At 45.8% G+C, this 25,000-nt stretch overlaps 1 protein-coding gene across 1 annotated transcript in view; it reads left to right on the top strand.

The window, feature by feature from the left end:
* Positions 1-24,779, top strand: part of LOC147028256 (uncharacterized) — a 64,192-nt gene extending 39,413 nt beyond the window's left edge. Inside the window, exon 2 of the mRNA XM_085878507.1 lies at positions 23,967-24,779. Within this exon, the coding sequence (XP_085734633.1) occupies positions 23,967-23,984 (18 nt within the window). The 3' untranslated portion in view covers positions 23,985-24,779. The remainder of the gene's footprint in view (positions 1-23,966) is intronic.
* The last annotated feature ends 221 nt before the right edge of the window (positions 24,780-25,000 follow it).

Below are 25,000 nucleotides of genomic sequence, written 5' to 3'. Positions count from 1 at the left end.
CCCGCTCTCCTTGTCTCCTTGTCACCGTCTCCCCGAAGGTCCGCTCTCATTGTCTCCTTGTCACCGTCTCCCCGAAGGTCCGCTCTCCTTGTCTCCACCTCCCCGAAGGCCCGCTTTCCTTGTCTCCTTGTCACCGTCTACCCGAAGATCTGCTCTCCTTGTCGCCGTCTCCCCGAAGGCCCGCTCTCCTCGTCGCCGTCTCCCCGAAGGCCCGCTCTCCTTGTCGCAGTCTCCCCGAAGGCCCGCTCTCCTTGTCTCCTTGTCACCATCTCCCCGAAGGTCCACTCTCCTTGTCTCTGTCTCCCCGAAGGCCTGCTCTCCTTGTCACTGTCTCCCCGAAGGCCCACTCTCCTCGTCGCCGTCTCCCCGAAGGCCCGCTCTCCTCGTCGCCGTCTCCCCGAAGGCCCGCTCTCCTTGTCGCCGTCTCCCCGAAGGCCCGCTCTCCTTGTCTCCTTGTCACCATCTCCCCGAAGGTCCACTCTCCTTGTCTCCGTCTCCCCGAAGGCCTGCTCTCCTTGTCACCGACTCCCTGAAGGCCCGCTCTCCTTGTCTCCGTCTCCCGGAAGGCCCGCTCTCCTTGTCTCCGTCTCCCGGAAGGCCCACTCTCCTTGTCTCCTTGTTGCCGTCTCCCTGAAGGCTCGCTCTCCTTGTCTCCGTCTCCCGGAAGGCCCGCTCTCCTTGTCGCTGTCTCCCCGAAGGCCCACTCTCCTTGTCTCCTTGTTGCCGTCTCCCTGAAGGCTCGCTCTCCTTGTCTCCTTGTCACCGACTCCCCGAAGGCCCGCTCTCCTTGTCTCCTTGTTGCCGTCTCCCTGAAGGCTCGCTCTCCTTGTCTCCGTCTCCCGGAAGGCCCGCTATCCTTGTCTCCGTCTCCCGGAAGGCCCGCTCTCCTTGTCGCTGTCTCCCCGAAGGCCCACTCTCCTTGTCTCCTTGTTGCCGTCTCCCTGAAGGCTCGCTCTCCTTGTCTCCTTGTCACCGACTCCCCGAAGGCCCGCTCTCCTTGTCCCTGTCTCCCCGAAGGCTCGCTCTCCTTGTCTCTGTCTCCCCGAAAGCCCGCTCTCCTTGTCTACTTGTTGCCGTCTTCCCGAAGGCCCGCTCTCCTTGTCTCCTTGTCGCCGTCTCCCCGAAGGCCCGCTCTGCTGGTCACCGTCTCCCCGAAGATCCGCTCTCCTCGTCTCCTTGTCGCCATCTCCCCGAAGGCCCGCTCTCCTTGTCTCCTTGTCGCCATCTCCCCAGTGTTTGTTCTGCTCCACATGTGTTTGCCACTCTAAAATTGATAAACCGGTCAATCACCTGGAAAGCGATCTTTCATCCACGTAATCCCACCCTCTCACTCACTCTTCATGAATGGGATATCAAACCAATCTTCCTATCTCCCGCCACGAACAACCCTTGGTGCGTGAACTTATTGGCGTCACTGTTACTTTGAGTGTACCAGGTTGAACATTTCTCCAAAGTGAACTGAAAAAGCTTGTCAAGCCTGGAACTCCTCCACAAAGCAAAGAAAATTATTGGTTCATCTCGACTGTCCACATGAGTACACAAAGTTTTTTTTTTTGTTTTTTTTTGTGAACAGCACCATGTTATACAAGTACAGCTCTTGCTCTAAACTTATGATTCCTCTTGTTTCGCATAGCTACAGGTGTGGAGTCCAAATCTTAGGGAATCATCTCTGTCTCCTGGTGGAAGGCTGAAGAACCATTCTGCTTTGTCATTGCAGGCATTTTGGAGACCTCTACTCTGGGATATTTTGGAGACCTTTTGTTTGTTATCATGTATACTTCACCCGTTATCTTTTCCATTGTCCAAGATTTCCTCTCACCTGCATTCCAACCCACTGTGCTGCTGTCTGTGCAGACAGTATAATTTGTTTGGAAGTTGTGAACCCTCAAACCCATGACTTTGGGTTTTGCTTTTGTTCCACTCCCCAACATCGTTCATACGTTTGTCCGATGTCCGTCTCCATTCATCTCTCAAAATCCCCACGATTCCCCACTTCTTATTACCTGATCTCCTGATCCACCTTTTTAAAATTTTACCCGAGCCTCGACTTGGATACAATTTATTTTTTTTACACGATATAATCACGACAGGTCCTTGTAATACGAAACGCAAAAAAATCCACAAATAAATTCAGCAAATGAAAAGTACATGTTATTTCAAAATGACAATAGACCCATCATCGTTGATTATTATGCATCGAACAAATGAAACTTCCATTGTTAACGGAGAGGCAATGAATACTACCTTGTGCTTCCACATTCACATCAACCAATGGCCACACTTTTAAACCACAGATGTGGAAGCATCTGTTTGGAATCTTGGTAAATAAAATAACCTATTAGCTCGTCTATAAGCCATTTTGCTGCTCGCAAATGCAATCTTACCATGGTAACCGTTGCCTTAGTGATAGCGACTGAGTGACAGTGTCGGAATCCGAGCACTCTTCCCTCCCCCCCCCCCTCCTATTCTTTGTGATGCGAATCAGCGATTGGTGGTGGGGGGGGAGGGGGACGTGTGAGCCTGCAATCCGGATTTCACAAAAAGATGGGGTTGTTGTGATGCGAGTCGAATAGTGTGGTGAGAGTGGAGCTAAAGTGAAGTGGAGGAGAGTGACAGCAGGAGGTGAGCAGTCTTCTCGGGGGGTGATGAGAGGAAGAACGGGGTCACGGTTTGGGGGATGGGGGGAGGGGGGAGAGGGTTCCCTCGATGCTAATGGTAACGTCTCAGGGGATCTCACATTCTCTCGCTGTCTTTGCTGCTCTTTCCATCTCCGTCCGGCTTTTGGAGGAAAACGCAGGAAGGGGTGCGTTGCTTGGAGGGGCATGCTGTGAGGTCGAGATTGGGAGGTGGAGTGGGGGAGGGGGGTTAGATTGAAGCCGTTACGTGAAAGCATTATTTGAAATCCTGATTTATTTATTTTACTTTCATTGGTTGTTGAACACACCTGCGCAAGGCTCGTGGAGGAAAAGGTTCTCATCATTGGTTGCCCTTTTCCTCTTCGACCATTTCCAATCCAAGTACTTATTTCTTGTCACTCGGCAAATTTAAAAAAAACAAGCTCAAATGAGCTAAGATCCTCGTCCTCTTAATGATGACGTCATAAAAACGAATATGACGTCATTGTGATGTATCAGGTTTGCGATAAACTATCTGTGCTAATGCCGGGCTTGATTCCCGCAAACAAAATTCAAACAGCTTGCATAGTTTCGGAGATAATGGTAAAGGCGATTTCCATTAGCGGCGATATTATGATGTCAACTTTTTTTTTCTCGGAAGAATTTCCAAAATCTGAGATGGTTACTGCCTGCGCGTGGGCTTTCTGCATATACATGGCAAGTTTCACGAAGATCCGATGAAAACTCTGGGTTGTGAAACAAAAAATGTAAAAAAATATGAATGACGTCATAAAAATTGATATGACGTCATAATAATGATCATATGTGCGGTAATTCATCTCTGCTCATGCCCTGTTCGATTCCCGCAAACAGACTTCAAAAAGCTTGCCGAGAGAACATCAGCATGAGAGCGTGCGGGTTAAGGCCATTGGGCCCATCATGCCCGTGCCACAATCCACGTCCCGCAGCATTCCCATCTCCTGCTACTTAAACAACACAACCATTGCACAGTGTTTTCGGTCAGGCTTCCAGAACACAATGGTCGTGTGCTCTTGTCTCAAGATACTGTAGGATTTTTATACGGCTGCAAAGTAACTTACTAATAGGAGATCCCTTACCTCCATGCAGGAGGACGCTGCCCATCAGGATCAGGTCCATCAAAGCCTGCGCTGTAATTGCCAACATATGCTTGTTTCCTGTGCTCGATCATTTTAAGATGCCGAGCGCCAAGCAAGGAAGCAGCACATCCCGTTTTAGTGTTTGGGACGACTCGGCCCGGGGTCGGGTTTGAATTGGCGACATCCCAGACCGAGGGCGGATGCTCGAACCATGACTCCATCCATTCTGGTTAAAGTTCAGGCTGCATGGCAGGATTTACGGACCCCAGTCCTTCGACTTGTGACGCTCTGCGACGGACCCACTAGAATGGCAATTTTTAGTTCAGTCACCCCAGTTGGGAATCGAACTCAGCCTCGATATGAACTCTGCTAATACTTCAGTCCGAGAGTGTTGAAGTGATTTAAGTCCACCGGTGACTACAGGCAAGTTTAACAGCTCAATATGGGATGGCAGGATGGATGGCCGAGAGGGAGAGGCAGGCACACTTACCTCTAAGCTGTCTCGCCTGGGTTCAAATCCCAACGCAGCTATAAACTGTCAACCCGGTATTTCACAGGCAGGGTGATTCATCAATGTGTGTGCCATCTCTCGGATGGAGGGCCGGGTCACTCACATTGATGAATCGCCCTGCCTGTGAAACACCGGTTTGACAATTTATAGCTGGATCGGGATTCAAACCCAGGCGAGACAGCTCAGACGTCAGTGTGTGCACCTCTCGGCTGTCCTGCCAGCCCAGGCTGTGTGTGAAATGAATGAATAGCTCAATTGGAGTTCTTCTCTCTTATGAAGCACGTAATTGCGAGTTTGCAACCTTGGGAGAGAACATTGTGATGTTGCGGATCCTGTAGGTTCGGGCGGGAACATGGTGAAGCAGCTGATGCTACCTGCTCCCTGTCGGTGAGGTTTCTTGGCATTGATACTCTATGTATTATACAGGTGAGGTGACAATCTTTGGAACGACCTTCGCAGTTTTCAACTCGGCTTGTTCAAACGTACGCACATCTTACAGAGACCTTGGGAAATAAACGTTGATTAGGCAAGAGGACATCACGCTGGTCACATCGCAGAACCCATACATGATACTTGCACAACATTTCCATCTTCCTCACCTCAACCATTGGCAGGACTATACAGGTGTGTGTGTGTGTGTGTGTGTGTGTGTGTGTGTGTGTGTGTGTGTGTGTGTGTGTGTGTGTGTGTGTGTGTGTGTGTGTGTGTGTGTGTGTGTGTGTGTGTGTGTGTGTGTGCCAGCCAAAGGTCTTGTGTTCCCCTTGTGAAAGATACCATGCACTTGACTGCAGAGATTGGTGACCTTTAAAAGGAAGGACTCCAGTCTCCACGACGTGACCCCATCCGCATTGTGCAACTGCGGTTGTATACAGTAAGAGAAGTTACTATTTAAAGCGAATGCAACTGTTTGTTTTTCTGTCGCAAATATAGACAAGTGCAAGTGAGAGTGTTAAAGTTCGTGGCAGTAAGAACTGCTGAGTCGATATACTTCATGGTTTCGGTCCCCATGGTACCTGGAGGGGCCTTTTACGTGCAAAATGTAGACGACTGCAGTGTTTCTTTGCAAGAGATGGCTACTGCTGGATGGAGCCATTGGATGCAAAATGGGGAACTTGGTGGAGCACTGAGTTTGGAAGAATGTTTGGGGGTGAGGTGGGAGGTCGGGGGACAGGTTGCCGAGCTGGGGTATGTGCCCACGCTTCGCTGGCTGTGGGAAGAGGATTAGGTTTAGCACAACGGCGAGGTGATACTGCAATGTAATCCAATCGGATGGCTTTGCATGAGGTTTAAGGACTGCCCCCCCCTTTTCTGTTTTTTTTTTTTTTCAAATGCTTGATTCAGCCCATGAGTGCGGGTGCGGTGTTTGGCCTGTAATTCTGTGCCGATACCCGAGTCACATGCACTGGCACAGTGGTTACGGATCTTGGCAAGTCAGTGGGTCCTGGGTTGAGGACCACAACTCCATGAAGTCTAAACGAGCAATGTCGGCTTCTTTGGAGATGGAAGACGGTGAATTCCACCTTCTGAAACCCTCATGAAAACCAACAATTTGCGCTTTCATTGGTCTCTGTTTTCATCATTTGGGGGTAACATTGTTTTTTGTGGCACAAAGAACAATCGTCTCACTTTGATGTTTGGTGTCTTAGTTTTTTTTTTAAAAACAATTTATATATTTATTTTTCTTATTGCTTTGACTTCTTGGCTTCATCGCCAATTGGGAGACATAGCTGTGTAGCAGGCCAATGGCTTCAATATCATTTGGTGAACTCTACCTGTAAATGTTAGAGCAAAGTATCAAAGCCATTCCATAACCTATGGTGTGTGTGTTTTAGGGTTTTCCTTCCACGGCTTTACTTGCTTTTAATGGTCGATCACACAACCGGTCTGTTTTTACCTGTAACTTGTCTCTGCAGTCGCTTGCTTTCTCAATGTAGACCAATGACCTCATGTTTGCTGCAAGGTCTTCACGTACTGACACAAGGTTCCACTGCTTCAGCCATACCATGGTCTTCCTCAAGGGGGACTATATAAGCCTTGTGTGTCGAATCCAATTTTGGGGTCCTTTCCGAAGAATGATTGAAACGTGGTGCTCATTGACTGTTCTGTGTGTATCGACCAGGGTCATTGTCTGATGTATGTTTAGAAATGTTACTCGAGCTCAGTTTTGACTACACCGTCATTCCTCAAATGACACGATGTTAAAAGACTGAATCGTGTCCACACACACGAGAATTGGAAGATTCTTCTCAGTTAGAAAAACTAAAGTGGAAAGTTGTTGATTGGGCATTTCCCCTTAACAACGTACTTTTGATACTTCCGCCGCTAAAGGTGCACGGAGGTTGTGTTTTCATCGCTGTTTGCCTGTTTGTGAGCACGATACCTGAAAAAGTTGGGGACGGATTCGGACGAAACTTGGTGGACAGGTTATGTGTGTGACAAGGACGAAATGATGAGATTTTTGTTGAAGATTTGGACCTGCATCCGCAGATCCTATAATTTTTCAAGTGATTCTTCACCATTGAGAGATTTGGCCAAAAACAATATAGAGCACTATATCCCAAAAAGCGATGGACGCATTATGACAAAACTAGGTGGATGAGTTGGTTAGTTGATGAGAACAAGACCATTAGATATTGCTTCAAGTCTGGACCCAGATCTGGCCTTTCAGTGGGATACAAAACTGTTCAGCCAGGTGGAGGTATGCTCTTCCCCGAGTACGTTCTACTTCATTCTGCAAGAATCTACAAATGTATATATACAGTATATGTGTGTATATATATATATATATATATATATATATATATATATATATATATATATATATATATATATATATCGTTCTCAATCATTCCACATTTATCACAGTTTTGTGGTTCATAATGGTTTCCTCATCTATACTTGCAGGTCATGCTAAGATTGTGGTTTGTTCAAACTTTCCACAAGCAATGTATTGCAAGATGGAAAGTTTGGCCTTCAAGGTCCTGGGGGATCAAACACAAATGTTGCGATGATTATTGGTGAACATTATTTACGAGCTTGTGTACAGCATTTGCTGGAGTATTTATTGTATTAAATGGTTTTAAGTCGCTGGTAAAACATTGCCGATGTGCAGACGTAAAATAATTGTTACATAAAAGTATAAGTTTAACTACCTGTTAGCTGAGAGCCTCGTCACGAGAGCCAACTCGGCACAATGGGGTGTCATGTGGCGCATCTTGCGATTTGAACACAATGGTGGTGCTGCATGTCAGGTTGTGACGTCACCCATGTTCACTCATGCACTTATGTCGGAGTTATCCCGTGGGGCATTGTGCTGGTACCCTGGCCATGGAAAAGCAACGGCAAACCACCTCGTGCATTCTCTGCTTTTGCACCACCGACGTTCTGGAAAGTAAGAGCAAGGCCATGATCGGCATCGTTCAACACATACCATGAGATGTTTAACCACTTAAACATCTATACCGTAATTGGATGAAATAACTAAGCTTAATGGTCCATGTGAAGGACCATGAACAGCTTATCTGTGCAGTGCCAGAAGAAAAGCTTGTAATCAAAATCCCTTTCCCATTGGGGTACAACGCAGATAAGACATTTCAAGTTAGACGGTTGGAGTCTGACTTTAGATGCGGGTATCCTCAATCCTGCTCTTTGTTGTTTCAATTCCAACCACAGACACAAGTGGAAACTGTTACTGCAATACATCTTGATGGCTTGTGGGAAGTATTTTCAACCAGAGATTTTGTTGTTATTGGTTTTTTTAAAAAAAATCCCCACTTCTGCCCAAATTGTTGCAACGCTGTTTGAATTGTTGAGGTCTGGGTGTGAAATCATCAAATATCGACGGTCAAACCACCAGATCATAAGAGCAGAGCACTTTATCAGAATAGTCCTGCAAATCGATACAATTTTAATTCTTCACTGTGTGCAGGTGAAACCGCGACCAGCTCAGCGGTGATACATCTTTAATAACCCACTCCGGTGTCGTCAATGTTGCGGCAACGCAGGTTTCCTTTGTCCGCATCCAATTTCGGCCATTGTCGGTTAGTTTGATGCCATCGTAATGACTCGGATGTGGAACCGAACCTTGTAATTTGTTCTTAGACCGACCGGTGGGTAAGGAGCTCATGAAAAATGGCAAATGCTCTCTCTAGTGTAGTGAGCTTTTGTTTTCGCGGGGAGTATCCAAGGTCTCCACTGGCTGTGTAATCTCTTTCCCCGATTCGTATTACCATCTCTATTGTAGACTACGAAGGGGCAAGACTGATTTTATTTCCAACTTCCACCACTCCTTCCCCCACCAAAATGGCCCTTCTCTTCTGCCCAAGCAAGAAGAATAACAGACTTGATGTCGTACCCGATGGAAAGCACGTTACGGGATGCTGGCTGCATCCCGCCTCCATGACACCGGGATCACAGTTTATAGGCCGATCCGATTATGTGGATCAAACATGGAATAGATAACTGGTGGTGACCTGGTAACTGAGCTGTACCCTGCTGCTCTGCCTTATGCCTGCTGTGACCATGTGATTTGCGGCAGGGCACCTTCCCGTTGTCAACAATCTTTGTTGTTGTCATATGTTCCAACATAGGGTTGTCTCTATGTTGGAGGCAACACCAAAGACTAGGCTCTACTACATCGTAGAAGATGCAGCTACAATTTTCGAGTTTATGGAAGGTTAGGAACCACCGGTTCTCCAAGGCCTCATGGACCACATGGTGGCTGTTCTTTTGGGAGCGTTTCTTCGGATCCCAGTCATCATGTCTTGGGAACTGCAGTCGGTTCGGTCCTGTATTAGGTTTAATTAGCAAGACACCACTAAGGAGCATGGTTCCATTGTTTACAATTGTTATGACAGCAGATACATGTTACAAATACTACACCTTTGTTAAAACAACAATAACAACAACACTAACACTATGTCCTGTGATTTCTCGTGACACGTGATAGATATTTGATGAAAATCTCATGAGAACTCTTTGTAAGGACTCCTCCTTTTTTGCTGCCTGTGGAACCAACTTCAATCTCATCCTTCCCTCCACGTCTTTGACAGTGGTTCACTACCCTCTCAGATCGTCCTTAATCCAAAAGCATGATCTTTTCTACACCCGTCAACCCTCCCTAAAGCCACTTCTTTCCAAGTTTCCAATTTTTCCTTCGTGATTGTTACCTCTGCTACCAAAGGTGGATGGAGGGTTTTTCACCTCTTTCTGTCTGTCTGTTTGTAAGCATATCTCAAAAAGTTGTGGACGAGTTATGACAAACTTGGATGAGTTGGTTAGGTGACAAAAACGAGCCAATGAGATCGATTCCAGTCCGGATTCAGATCCAGATCGGTGGGATACAAAACATAAACTGTTCAGCCTGGCAGAGGTATGTGCTCCACCGAGTGCCCTTCTAGTTTGCTTCCGTATCCATCTTATCCACCTCACCTATCCCCTCATCCCTTATTTGTCCAAGTCTCCCTCTATTTTGTCCACCAACCCAGCTGACGCTATGTTTCCCTTCTCTCTTTCTGCAGTTCCTTTTGTTCTGTTCCATCCTCATTCATTCTATGTTCTAGCTCCTCCATGAGCCTCGACTTTCCATACAAAAAGGTAACAGTACCATTATGAATGGGACCACGCTAATTAAGATCATCAACCTGCTTCGTACTCACTACCTGGTTTATATACCATCAGACTATTCCTCAACTTCAGTAACTTCTCTACACTCAGAATTTTAACTTTGTCATCAGAGTTGGTTTGACCTTTAATTCATTTATTTATTTTATTTTCTCCAAAGGGAGAAATTTATGGTAATCCGATTCTTGGGTTAAAAAAAAACAAAAACGAGTCACATGTCACACGTCTCTTCGCTTGATACGTGCATCCCTTTTTTTTGGTTTTAATTCAATAAGTCCCCCAACACCATGAGGTGCATATACACGCACGCTGCGAGTGCGAACATATGCCCAGTGGGTTCTGAATTAAATGAGTATTGATTCGGTTGCCACGACATAGGAGAACCCGAATACGTTTGTAGGAGAATAAAAGCTTTCTGGTTTGAGTAAATTTTCTGTTTTGCTGGTGGAGGACACTTGAGGGTGTGAGGAGAGTTGAGAGTGCGGTGAAACTTCCACTGTGGTTTGAAAGTGACATGAAACTTTGAGTGGGATAGGTAAGCACTTATGAAGAGATAAACACACCGAAAAATTTGCCTCTTGTTTTATATTTTTGGATTATATCGAAATGGACTTTGTATATGATTATTAAAAAAAAAATTTAAATTTTTTTTGAATGTTGCTTGTCTGAACCCATGATACAGACAATTGTACGTTCAAATCCTATTTGCTCATCGTCTGCTAATGTTGTCGTACTTCATGTGAAGGAACACTCATGTCCTGCATGTGATCTATTTACAAGTTCTTCCATAAATCAAATATCAATGAAAAAAAAAGTTTTTTTAACCCCAAAAAGCCCCCCAAAAACTTGACCCTCTTCCATTGGGAGGAAACAAGTGGAGGAGCTACAAAGTTTGAATTTATATTTCACAAATGTACAAACCCAGTACCGGTATATCCAGAACAATCTGTGTACCGAGAAATGCGGCTCATCTCGTCTGCTCCGCATTCTTATCGTGTCCAGTCTCCTTGAGTAAATGATTCATTGCTCAACTCGTATTCTAAGGTTCGAGAGCATGTGTTTATGATTATTACACAGGGTGGGGAAATGTATACATTGGGGACGGGGACGAGGTGCTGTATGGTCAAACATTCCACCATATTTGTGTACGTGACAACAACTATGATCTCTCATGAGCTGTTTCTCACATCTTCCAGCATCGAAAGCATTTAACAAGGAATTTCATTTGCGTTGGCAGGATGGCCGAGAGGTAGGAATGATCGCCTGGCCTGGGTTCGAATCCCGACCCAGCTGTAAACTGTCATCCTGGTATTTTCACAGGCAGGGTGATTCATTGGTGTGTGTGTGTGTGTGTGTGTGTGTGTGTGTGTGTGTGTGTGTGTGTGTGTGTGTGTGTGTGTGTGTGTGTCCTCCTTCCTCGGATAGACGTTAAACTGGCCTCCCATCTGCTGGAATTAGTTGGTGGACGTTAAAGATCGTATGGAGTTCTTATGAACAGTAGGCAAGCTATCGCCGGCACCCTGAACAAATTATAAATTCCTGCCCTAACTACTCAGTCGAACGTCAGGCCTAGCCAGCTGCTTCGTGAAAGACTTGGGTCAAAAAGGAAAGACCTCCCTCAGCCAATCCCACAAGAACGTGGGAATAATTGTTGTTTATGACGACGACGACGACGACGACGAAGAAGAAAAGGACGACATATTTAATTTAACCACCACCACCACCAGACATCACTAAACGACGTCAACCGTGATGGGGAATCCACCATCGCATGGATCCGTGGTAGAGTGGACCTCACTTGCACACACAGCACGGAGCTCCGCACGCATGGGACAAGAAAGAGCACAGATGTAATGGAACGGAGGCACAAAGCAAGGGGCAAAGGGAGAAAAACAAGCAAGCGGTGCAGGGATGGACAAAAGCAACTGAGGCCAAAAAAGCAAGAATTCAGATGGAGCTCGAGCTCAGGATGGAAGCCAGGCCGCACAATGCCAAACCGTAACCACCCTCCCTCTCCCCAAAACCCCAACACCCTCCCTCTCCCCAAAACCCCAACACCCTCCCTCTCCCCAACACCCCTTCCCTCTCCCCAACACCCCAACCCCCTCCCTCTCCCCAACACCCCTTCCCTCTCCCCAACACCCCTTCCCTCTCCCCAACACCCCCTCCCTCTCCCCAAAACCCCAACACCCCTCCCTCTCCCCATCACCCCAACACCCCTCCCTCTCCCAAACACCCCAACCCCCTCCCTCTCCCCAACACCCCAACACCCCTCCCTCTCCCAAACACCCCAACACCCCTCCCTCTCCCAAACACCCCTCCCTCTCCCAAACACCCCAACCCCCTCCCTCTCCCCAACACCCCAACCCCCTCCCTCTCCCCAACACCCCAACCCCCTCCCTCTCCCCAACACCCCAACCCCCTCCCTCTCCCCAACACCCCAACCCCCTCCCTCTCCCCAACACCCCAACCCCCTCCCTCTCCCCAACACCCAAACCCCTCCCTCTCCCCAACACCCCAACCCCCTCTCTCTCCCCAACACCCCAACCCCCTCCCTCTCCCCAACACCCCAACCCCCTCCCCCAACACCCCAACCCCCTCCCTCTCCCCAACACCCCAACCCCTCCCTCTCCCCAACACCCCAACCCCCTCCCTCTCCCCAACACCCCAACCCCCTCCCTCTCCCCAACACCCCAACCCCTCCCTCTCCCCAACACCCCAACCCCCTCCCTCTCCCCAACACCCCAACCCCCTCCCTCTCCCCAACACCCCAACCCCCTCCCTCTCCCCAACACCCCAACCCCTCCCTCTCCCCAACACCCCAACCCCTCCCTCTCCCCAACACCCCAACCCCCTCCCTCTCCCCAACACCCCAACCCCCTCCCTCTCCCCAACACCCCAACCCCCTCCCTCTCCCCAACACCCCAACCCCTCCCTCTCCCCAACACCCCAACCCCCTCCCTCTCCCCAACACCCCAACCCCTCCCTCTCCCCAACACCCCAACCCCCTCCCTCTCCCCAACACCCCAACCCCCTCCCTCTCCCCAACACCACCTCCCTCTCCCCAACACCCCTTCTCTCTCCCCAACACCCCAACCCCCCTATCCGGTTTGAATTGGTACGTAAGGTAAATGGAGACCTGGTTGCCGGTCCGAGATGGTTCCACGTTTTGCGCACACTCTCCCATTAAGCACGAGCCCGTCGTTTATAACCGCTTTATTGGACACCTGTGGGGATTGGACCGAGCTGCGATGTTTGCTCGAGCTTCAGCAACAGGTGAAGTGTTTAAAATCTATTTATTTCATTTCAAATTACTAATTTGTCACTTTTGCACGACCACGTGCTTCCACCTCGTCTCGTCAGGGTTATTGTACAGCACTTCAATCACGTGGTTTACTCTCCGCCCGTACACATCACCACGTGCTTCCACCTCGTCTCGTCAGGGTTATTGTACATGACTTCAATCACGTGGTTTACTCTCCACCCGTACACATCACCACGTGCTTCCACCTCGTCTCGTTAGGGTTATTGTACAGCACTTCAATCACGTGGTTTACTCTCCACCCGTATACATCACCACGTGCTTCCACCTCGTCTCATCAGGGTTATTGTACAGGATTCAATCACGTGGTTTACTCTCCGCCCGTACACATCACCACGTGCTTCCACCTCGTCTCGTTAGGGTTATTGTACAGCACTTCAATCACGTGGTTTACTCTCCACCCGTACACATCACCACGTGCTTCCACCTCGTCTCGTCAGGGTTATTGTACAGCACTTCAATCACGTGGTTTACTCTCCACCCGTACACATCACCACGTGCTTCCACCTCGTCTCGTTAGGGTTATTGTACATGACTTCAATCACGTGGTTTACTCTCCGCCCGTACACATCAATGTATTGTGGGGGTTTATAGCACCTGCCGTCACTATTTGGATTGAGCTGCGAGGTTTGGACGGATTCCAGTCCTGGGTTGATGTTGATGTTGATGTTGATGTTGATGTTGATGTTGATGTTGATGTTGATGTTGATGATGTTGATGATGTTGATGATGTTGATGATGTTGATGATGTTGATGTTGATGTTGATGATGTTGATGTTGATGTTGATGTTGATGTTGATGATGTTGATGTTGATGTTGATGTTGATGTTGATGTTGATGTTGATGTTGATGTTGATGTTGATGTTGATGTTGATGTTGATGTTGATGTTGATGTTGATGATGATGATGATGATGATGATGATGATGATTTAAACCGATCCTTTATTGTGTCATATTGGATCTCAAACGTGAGTTCCGTTTGGCCGAGTTAACCCCGTGAAGCTCGTATTTATACCCAGACAGCCAAACTCCCATTCACGTAGCCACACACGTGTGGTGAAGCACAGGGGCTTGGGTTGGAGGTGCAGCAGGAGCAGGAGCAGGAGCAGGAGCAGGAGCAGGAGCAGGAGCAGGAGCAGGAGCAGGAGCATGAGGAGGGAGTGAGGGTTAGGGATGGAAAGGGGGAACAAAGAGGCAGTTGTGTGATGGGTTTGAGTGCCCAGCCCTGTGTTTTGACTCCCGGTTTTAATCCAACGGAGGAATTCTATTGGCCTAAGCGCAAGCTAAGTAACATATAGCGATTGTCATGATGTTTATTATGATTAGTGTCCATTTACACATTCGTCTTTCATGCTCTCCCTCCTTGTTTTCTTTCCTCAATATTTTCAGCGATCCCACTTTGTCTGCATTGCATTAACCGGTTTGTTTTGCCAATGAGTAAGGAAGGACACCATTTGGAATGGCTGTCCCAGGATGGGTGTTTAAACTATTCCAAACGACCATGTGGTTGTGGTGCTGAGCCAGTTTCCTTGCTGTTCTGTGATCATGGCTTTTAGAGGATGCATCTTGATGTGCAGTGGAAGTTGATGGAGCGATCGAAGAAATGCTCTCTTTTCCAGGTAACCAAGTATGTGGGGTGGTGGTCGCATGAATATGCTTTTGGAATTTTGCAGGAGATTTAGGGAGTAAGAGGAGGGGGTTGGGTGGTGGAGGGATGGTGTACTGTTTACCTAGTAACCTGCCCATAACATTCTTGTGCCTGTTTGGAAAGCTCTGGGCCAGGCGCGTGGCCAAAAAAATCTCCGTCTTTTATTGCTTCCAGATTGTGTGACATCACAAAATGTGTATCATTGTGCTGGCAGAAGGACTGCTGGGGGGTGGTTTTGAGGAGCAGGGTTTTTTAAGGGGGATGGGATGAGAAGGGAGAGGGAGGAAAGAAAAAGAGGAGAGGGGGGAATATAGGAAGAGGGAGGAGGTGATGGGAAGGAGACGAGAAGGGGGTTGGAGTTAGAACAGCTGGCTGACAGGGTCAGGACCTGCATGGAGGTTGTGGAGAGAGCGTGCGAGGGTTTGGGAGGAGAAGCGAGTTTGGGGGAGCTGGAGGGGGTTAATGGGAATTAAGGGTCTTTATCAAAACAGGGCCAGCCGCAGCCTTTTGTGGGCCACATTGAAACTGGCGCCCAACTCCCATGGCCAGGGAAAAGGGCAGCAGAAAAGCCACACGCATTACCATTGTTCAGTCACCGGTGCTATTGTACCGAGCACCTCCTAGCTCTTTGCTTCCCCTGTTGCAAGGAACCACGGTTGGTGAGCTTGTGGCCAGCCCTAGGTCACTCCACAGGGTCTCTGGCCATGTGAAAGACCTGGAATATCACTCCTCACAGCTAATGGATGAACAAGGAAGGAAAAGTGAACTTGCTTCTCAAAACCATCCACCAAACGTGGATCTGTGTTTACTCCGCTGAGCCTCTGTTCATTGAGATGACCCATGGTTACTCACAATCGCTGCCAACCTTTGAGGAAACGTGGATTCGATTCTGGTAGACCCCCTATCATTTTACCTCTGCTAATTCTGGACTTCTCGAGTTACCAAGTGCCAGCTTCGGAAACCTTAGCGAACAACTGTAGTCATGAGATGATCTAGTCAGAAAACCTGTGCATACATTGAAGCAAGAAGGGCACACGGTAGAGCGTATACCTCCGCCACGTAATGCCTGATCCACGAGAACATATCGGGCCCAATACATTTTTGAAATATGTTATATATCGAACATCGCCCTATCTCTCAATGGTGAAGAATTACTTAAAAAATTAAATAATCCTCGTATCCAGATCCAGATTCGGATCTTCACCAAAAGCGAATCAATGTGTTGTTGTCACACACCCAACCTGTCCATCAAGTTTCATCCGAATCCGTCCACAACTTTTTGAAATATCGTGCTATATATCGATTTCGCCCAATCTCTCAATGGTGAAGAATCGCTTATATAATTCTAATAGTCGAATCCGGATCTTCACCAACATCTAATCAGTTCATCCTTCTCACACACCGACCCTGTCCGCCAAATTTCATTCGGATCCGTTCACAACTTTTTCAGGTATCCTGCACACAAACAAACAGACAGAGAGGGGTGAAAACAGAACCTCCTTCACCTTCAGCCACACGCATTTTTTTGGCCGGAATAAGTTTGGTGTAAATATGCATTGTGTGTGTATATGTATATATATATATATATATATATATATATATATATATATATATATATATATATATATATATATATATATATATATATATATATATATATATATATATATATATATATATATATATATACACACACGTCATGCGCCACTAAACGACGGGGTTACGTTCTGAGAAACGCGTCGTTAAGCGACGTCGTCGTTGTGCGAACATCTTTTTTTTTTTTTTTTTTTACATTTTCGAACATCGAACTTACACAAACCTAGACACTTAGGCTATATGGTATAGCCTATTGCTCCTCGGATACAAACCTGTACAGCATGTTACTGTACTGAATACTGTCGGCAATTGTAACACACATTCCAAGAGAGATGGAAGACACGTTCGTTTTACCTTTGTGCAGTTCATGACGGCCATCGGTGTTGTTAGCAGCAGCTTACAATCTCCTCTCGCATTGATTATAGAAATATGAATAAATAGCGTTTGGATTTTATAAATACGTAATCATTGCATCAATGTTATAATTTATAAATGAAGAAACGAGCACCTGTCAATTGTGATATATTTTCGGAACAGTGCGATTGTTTTAACAACATGAAAAGCTTCACAAAAAACAAATTTGTGTTATAATTGACGAACAACAACGATTTATTCGCGGAATTCTTCAATTCAAAGGTAATTTACTTGCTCGAAGGTAAACGTGCAAACATTGGTTCGGTTTGAAAGCCGATTTCCTTGAATCCCGATTTAGCACGATCATGTTTTTTTAGCGATGTCATTTTATGGACCTCAACGATCGCATTATAACAGGGCCACACTGTCGTTGTTTATCATTATGAGGTATTATGAACTGTACAGTGTACATAATTGTATGTGCTATTTTTATACGAGGCGACATCACTCGGCGATAGGAATTTTTCAGCTACATATTTTTCATTTATTTATTTATTTTCAGAGCTGGCAGATCCGTCGTATATGCGATTCGTCATTGCCCGGAACGTCGTTAAGTGGCGCATGACTGTGTAATATATATATATATATATATATATATTGCACACACTGGCGGGGTGTGCTTACACATTGTGTACATGTATGTGTATGTATGTATGTATATATATATATATATATATATATATATATATATATATATATAAACACACAATGGCAGGGTATGCTTACACTTTGTGTACATCTATATTACACACATTGGCTGGGTGTGCTTACACATTGTGTACATATATATATATTACACACACACACACATTACACACACTGGCAGGGTGTGCTTACACATTGTGTAAGCATCCGAACCGTGCTTCCCCATTGTCTTGGGTCGCTCACCTGCATTTTTTTTCATTTATTTATATTTTCATTTACTGATGCTTTCCGATGGTTCCGTGATTTATTTTTCTCCCAGTGTTTCGGCTTCAATGTCCGTCGGCACGCAAAATTTCAGCTTTCACCCAGAAGGTTTCCCCTCTGTCATGTCAGTGGTTTGAAAGAGCTTTGTATATTAGATGTATAGTTTTGTTTATGTATAAGACAAAACAATGCACAATGGCCAAAGTAGGTAGGCAGCTCATGTTGGAATATACTCACCACTGAGATGATTGTCTTGATCTGGAATCGGTTGTCGATGGAATATGATCTGACTCTCAATCTTTATTCCGGTACTCTGAGGCAGAGAATGCATTGTTGTTCAGAGAGGATTTTACGCCAACTGTCTTATCTGTGACGATCCCATGGTGTCTGATGGAAGTAGACCGGATTCCGGTGGTGTGGCAGTACCAAAGTCAAATTCCAAATTCTTGCCCAAACCCACAGCAATCTTTGGCAGAACCGATGCTCTGGAAACAAAGCATGGGTCTTGGGAATGATCTGATGATATTATAAATTCATATCTCCTGATTTTCTGGCAGCACACCTGAATTGTCTTTTGTTTTGTAGGTGATTAATACCGGCTAAGTTCTGATTAACAGGGGCTACAGACATCACCAACCTGTAGACTATGGAGTCATTGATATTCATTTTCAGTTGTATAAAAACCATTTGGGAGGGTTAAAAATGGTAACATTCGTCTGACTGAAACCCAGATGCAACATCCGCTCCCCTGTGTTTGGCATCAGAACAGCAAATAGAACGTATTTTGCATTCTCATGGATTCGTAGTTCGAGGCTCGACACCTTCCAATTAGGCTAGGCTCTCCGTCTTTATGCATAAAGTTGGTGAATATTTTTAGCTCCTACTCAGTCATTTCTTATACTGTCGTTGGAGAAGCATATGGGCATAAGGTGGAGAAGAAAGAAATCAGTACAAAGTGGTGCGCACGAGTAGAAATGGCATCGGTTGCAAGGAGTGCCGAGGGATGAGAGGAGGGAGGGTGATGGAAAAAGGTGGGAAGGCAGGGGAGCAGGAAGGCAGAGCAGAGGAATAATTGGCATCCTCTCTGATTAAAGATCGGAGCAGAGTGCCGGGCTTGGAGCAGTAATTGCTATTGACTTGGGCGGCCGGGGAGCTAGGGAGCAACTCGGAATCACAATTAGCTATACAGCACCCTTCTCACCAGCTCGCTCGCTCGCTGCTCTGCTCACCATTTACCTCCCCACATGGCTCAGTCCACCGCCGCTTTCAGAATACGAAAGCGAGGGAGCCGACTTGTCGAGGATCCCATAAGTCGCTTTGATGCGACCGTTCCAAGTTTGAGAACCCATCTGGTTTGCCTCTTGGCACGACCAGAACATGGTATGTTCTGCAAGAACAATGGTCCTTTGAAAGTTGGTCTTGGTATCTGCTCTGCAGAAACTTAACTACCATCCACGCACGTTTCTTTGGTGTGTTCTGTATTCACTGGCTTGATCTCTCAGGTGTGACCCCAAAGAACTTGCTTAACTGCTCGTGTTCCCCACGGAGGCGCCACCACGCTGTTATGGTGATTATAAAGCAACATGGTAACCTGTCACTGGAATATAAATGCAATGAAGTCTTTCACCTTAGGTATGGAAGAATGTCTGCCTATTAGGTTTTCATTGGCCGTACAATCAGACGCAGGCAGCCACCTTGTTATTCTGGCTAAGGGGTAATGCACTCGGTCCCTGTATTAATAACCACACTCCCTGCTGAGACGAATGCATATCCCTTGAAAACCAGACCTACCAATATCGTACAAAAATGGTGGTTTATGAATGCATCAACTCATTTCACAGGAAATGGCACACACATTGTCGTTCATTTTTGCATGTCCATAACATGAATGATCAAACGTGCTCTTCACAGAGTGTTTGTAATGATGTGGGGCTATAAAAGGTATGGTGACCCCTTGGTGGTGTCATTATGGTCTCTATCGTGTTCAATGGTTCCCTGACGCGGGACCGACCCTGACTCGACACCCTATCAGCTGTACTGACAGTTAGACGGATCCTGTCTGCCGTCGTTACCTGGCGACGTTCGGAAGGTAGCAGTGTTCATACATGCTGTCTGAGCACAACGAAGTAAATTACGTTTGGCTATCCCTACTGAGCCATTCTCAAAGGCCAATCCAAACCGATAAATGAACACGCAGCTCTACTTTGTCCTTCCATTGTGTTCACGTGAACTATTGGCATTAATTTGTGTTTAATATATTTGGGTATAAATTTTGCTGTGTTAAGGTAGCACTTTGTAAAATTTTAATCCGATATGATGATGATGATGATAATGCGAGAATTGATCTTTCCACCTGGTGGTTAAAATGTTGAGATTTGGCAACACAAACCTTTGGGGTTCTGCATCCTCCAATGTGCCAGAAGACAGTTTGACTGACAAGAGCGACAGATAGCACCAACCTCCAGACAATGAAGTGCACTATGGAAACGGGTGATGCTGTTACGATACACATTCCCTTTGGGGAAGGAACACACACACACACACACACACACACACACACACACACACACACACACACACACACACACACACACACACACACACACACACACACACACACACACACACACACACACACACGAAAGGTTAAGATTTCTCCCGAAAGATTGGCCAAATGGTGCAATCTTGTTCGTCCTGCTCCATGAGCAGGTTGGTCAACAACAGTGAGTCATGAATTTTAAGTCAATTGTAATATCTGAAAGGTCTTTGTTTTTGGAAAAACAAGTCGAGATTTTTGGACATCGAGAGGTGTCGATTGATTTGGCATTCGTCGAAACTGCCATTTTGCATTATGGAAAGGTAATGTGGGCAGAGGCCATAATTTTGGATTATAGTCTTCATTTAGCCTCTCCAAAGACGACACATCATGATGTCCGAGCCTCCACAATTACTCGAGGAATTAAAAAGACACATTCGTCATGAAAATATTGGTCAACGAGGGCTTCATTTTCACAATAACTTTTCTGATAAAAGGAATGCTTTTCTTAATGCTGCAAGTCAACACTTGCTCCGATAAATAAGAGGACACTCACAATGTTGTTAAATGAGAAAAGGACAGTCACAATGTGTTAAATGAGAGGACACTCACAATGTTGTTAAATGAGAGAAGGACACTCACAATGTTGTTAAATGAGAGAAGGACACTCACAATGTGTTAAATGAGAGAAGGACACTCACAATGTGTTAAATGAGAGAAGGACACTCACAATGTGTTAAATGAGAGAAGGACACTCACAATGTGTTAAATGAGAGAAGGACACTCACAATGTGTTAAATGAGAGAAGGACACTCACAATGTGTTAAATGAGAGAAGGACACTCACAATGTGTTAAATGAGAGAAGGACACTCACAATGTGTTAAATGAGAGAAGGACACTCACAATGTGTTAAATGAGAGAAGGACACTCACAATGTGTTAAATGAGAGAAGGACACTCACAATGTGTTAAATGAGAGAAGGACACTGAATGTTGTTAAGTGAGAGGACACTCACAATGTTGTTAAATGAGAGAAGGCCACTCTGTTAAATGAGAGGAGGGCATTCACAATGTTGTTATATGAGAAGAGGCCACTCTGAATGTTGTTAAATGAGAGGAAGCCATTCACAATGTTGTTATATGAGAGGAGGCCACTCTGAATGTTGTTAAATGAGAGGAGGCCACTCACAATGTGTTAAATGAGAGAAGGCCACTCACAATGCGTTAAATGAGAGGCCATTCACAATGCTGTAAAATGAGAGAAGGCCACTCTGAATGTTGTTAAATGAGAGGAGGCCACTCTGAATGTTGTTAAATGAGAGGAGGCTACTGTGAATGTTGTTAAATGAGAGGATGCCACTTTGAATGTTGTTAAATGAGAGGATGCCACTCTGAATGTTATTAAATGAGATGAGGCCACTCTGAATGTTGTTAAATGAGAGGAGGCTACTGTGAATGTTGTTAAATGAGAGGAGGCCACTCTGAATGTTGTTGAATGAGAGGAGGCCACTCTGAATGTTGTTGAATGAGAGGAGGCCACTCTGAATGTTGTTGAATGAGAGGAGGCCACTCTGAATGTTGTTGAATGAGAGGAGGCCACTCTGAATGATGTTAAATGAGAGGAGGCCACTCTGAATGTTGTTAAATGAGAGGAGGCCACTCTGAATGTTGTTAAATGAGAGGAGGCCACTCTGAATGTTGTTAAATGAGAGGAGGCCACTCTGAATGTTGTTAAATGAGATGAGGCCACTCTGAATGTTGTTAAATGAGAGGAGGCCACTCTGAATGTTGTTAAATGAGAGGAGGGCACTCTGTTGTTAAATGAGAGAAGGGCACTCTGTTGTTAAATGAGAGAAGGGCACTCTTAAATGAGAGGGGGCCACTGTAATTGTTGTTAAATGAGAGGAGGCCACTCCAATTGTTAAATGAGAGGAGGCCACTCTAATTAAATGAGAGGAGGCCACTGTGAATGTTAAATGGGAGACCACTTGAATTGGTAATGGGAGACCACTTGAATTGTTAAATGAGAGGCCACTCTGAATGTTGTTAAATGAGAGGAGGACACTCTAATTGTTAAATGAGAGGAGGCCACTGTGAATGTTAAATGAGAGGAGGCCACTCTGAATGTTGTTAAATGAGAGGAGGCCACTCTGTTGTTAAATGAGAGAAGGGCACTCTGTTGTTAAATGAGAGGAGGCCACTCTGTTAAATGAGAGAAGGGCACTCTGTTGTTAAATGAGAGGGGGCTACTGTAATTGTTGTTTAATGAGAGGAGGCCACTGTAATTGTTAAATGAGAGGAGGCCACTCTAATTGTTAAATGAGAGGAGGCCACTCCAATTGTTGTTAAATGAGAGGGGGCCCACTCTAATTGTTGTTAAATGAGAGGGGGGCCCACTCTAATTGTTGTTAAATGAGAGGAGGCCACTCTAATTGTTGAATGAGAGAAGGCCACTCAAATTGTTGTTAAATGAGAGGAAGCCACTGTGAATGTTAAATGAGAGGAGGCCACTGTGAATGTTAAATGAGAGACCACTCTGAATGTTGTTAAATGAGGAGGCCACTTTGTTGTTAAATGAGAGGAGGTCACTCTGAATGTTGTTAAATGAGAGGAGGTCACTCTGAATGTTGTTAAATGAGAGGAGGTCACTCTGAATGTTGTTAAATGAGAGGAGGTCACTCTGAATGTTGTTAAATGAGAGGAGGTCACTCTGAATGTTGTTAAATGAGAGGAGGTCACTCTGAATGTTGTTAAATGAGAGGAGGCCACCGTGAATGTTGTTAAATGAGAGGATGCTGCATTGCATGCATTCCATGACTATAACTGAACTCACTTGTAAATACCATTGGATAACCTTGAAAAGCAGGTGACGTTTTGTGACCATTTGTTCATCAAGGTGCAGCTCAAAACGATCTCTAATAAGAAGGCTGTCGATAGAAAATATCCTTTCATGTCCCAAATCCCCATGTACAGTAGGTCGGAAAATCTCTTTCGCCGTCACATCCTAAAAGTGCCTTTGGACCTCTAATGGATCAGAATGAAGATATCGTTTCTTATTGAGGGCTTTGTGACTCCAATTCTTGTCGAATAACACCTTCTTAAATTTGTGACCCAAGGCTCATTAAGGAGTTCATACATGTAACACATGCATGAGAAAGACATAACGAGAGACCAGTGCACCTTTTTACAAGATTTACCAGGACATCAGCAGACAATGGCCAAACACAAGGTGTACGGGATGTGAAACCGGGTTCTCTGTTGTATCACGGGTCTTGGATTAGATGGGAATGCTAACAGGCCAATCCAACGTTTTTTTTTCGTTTTTTTTTCATAATCAATCACAATAGTCACTCAATTATAATCATCACCACACAGCAGTGATAAAATTCCAGCAAGCACTAAGATAATGTGAGAATAATGGATTTATTAATTTATTTCGCATAGGAAGTGGTTCTCGCAGTGCTTGAGAAGCAGAATGTTGGGTGATTGAGAACGTCCCTTGGGATATAATATATCCAAGTCCTGTATTACGGTGTTAAAAACAGGCAGCCAAGCGGGTCGTCGGTCTCTAGCCTGAGAAATTGCATCCTTCACTGATGCTTTGTGGCAGCCATCGTGTCAGGGTGGCCGTACAGTGTCGGTTTTGAAAAAAATTCTTCTTTTTGTTTTTTTCAGGGCTGGCAGAGCATGTGATGGTCGGAGATGCACCGAGTGGACGGCGGGCGGTGAGAGAAAGCAGGTACAAACTGGATCAAGGATGAAGACTCCTGTACCGGTTGCCATTTCAACGCTGGGTGAGGGGATGACGGGGACTCGGAGTGGTTCTGGGATAGTCTCCGGTCAAAGCTGTAAATTACAAAGCGGTTCAACATTAGAGACACATTTTAAATAAATAAATAAATGTTCATTCTGCAAGTAACACGTGACAACTCACAAAATGGACTCTGCGGATTGAAAACCCTGTGAACGATGTAAAGCAGAAGGAAAGGAAGTCAGGAGCTGAAGCAAGTGTTGAAGAAACGTGGTTGTGGCCGCTTTTGTGTGCGGTGTCTTTGTACAGCGGATTTGTCGACACCGAAAACCTTTCAGAATTATTCCCCACTTTTTCGTTTCTTTTTTTAATTTTTTTATTTTTCTTTGCACAGTCTTCCGATGTCTATTTAAGCCTTCCAAAGCTGTGGAACTGAAAATGGACGTTTTTGCACATGAGGAAAGAATAAAAACTGCAAGCGGTCTCGCCGAGACTATAGGAGCACCGAGTAATCAGCACGGACTCGGCCCAAGATGCGCCATGTGGCCCCTGGGTCTTGGCCGGACCGTAAACGGGGCAGGCACAGAGGGCCCCGTCACACGTGGAAATTCTGAAATGTATTCTCTCTACCCCTGAACTCGAGTAGCTGTACAACCAGTGGTCTTACGGAGCTAACCCTCGTTTTGTTTTTATTTCCATTCTGGCTGTACCCGTATGATTAAATGTTATGAAGTGTTTCTCCTTGATCCTTCTCCCTCCCTCTTTCCTCCTCCATATTGCTCACAAGGTCACAAGGGATTCCTCCAGAGGCCCCTGCTTTCTGCGTGCATAACGTGATTAATACTTGCTCTATCGAGTTATTCCTGCAGCGTTTACCACCCCCACCACGCTGCACTCAATGATTTCTATACACGGCATGGAACGCCTTGTTAGTACCAGCCTGGGTTGTGGTGATCAT

Source organism: Eptatretus burgeri, chromosome 4, assembly GCF_056783735.1.
Source record: "Eptatretus burgeri isolate ZD-2024b chromosome 4, Ebu_testis_v1, whole genome shotgun sequence".
In the NCBI taxonomy this organism is placed as follows: Eukaryota; Metazoa; Chordata; class Myxini; order Myxiniformes; family Myxinidae; genus Eptatretus; species Eptatretus burgeri.
The sequence above is the reverse complement of the archived record's forward strand: the minus strand, read 5'-3'. Positions and strand labels throughout refer to the sequence as shown.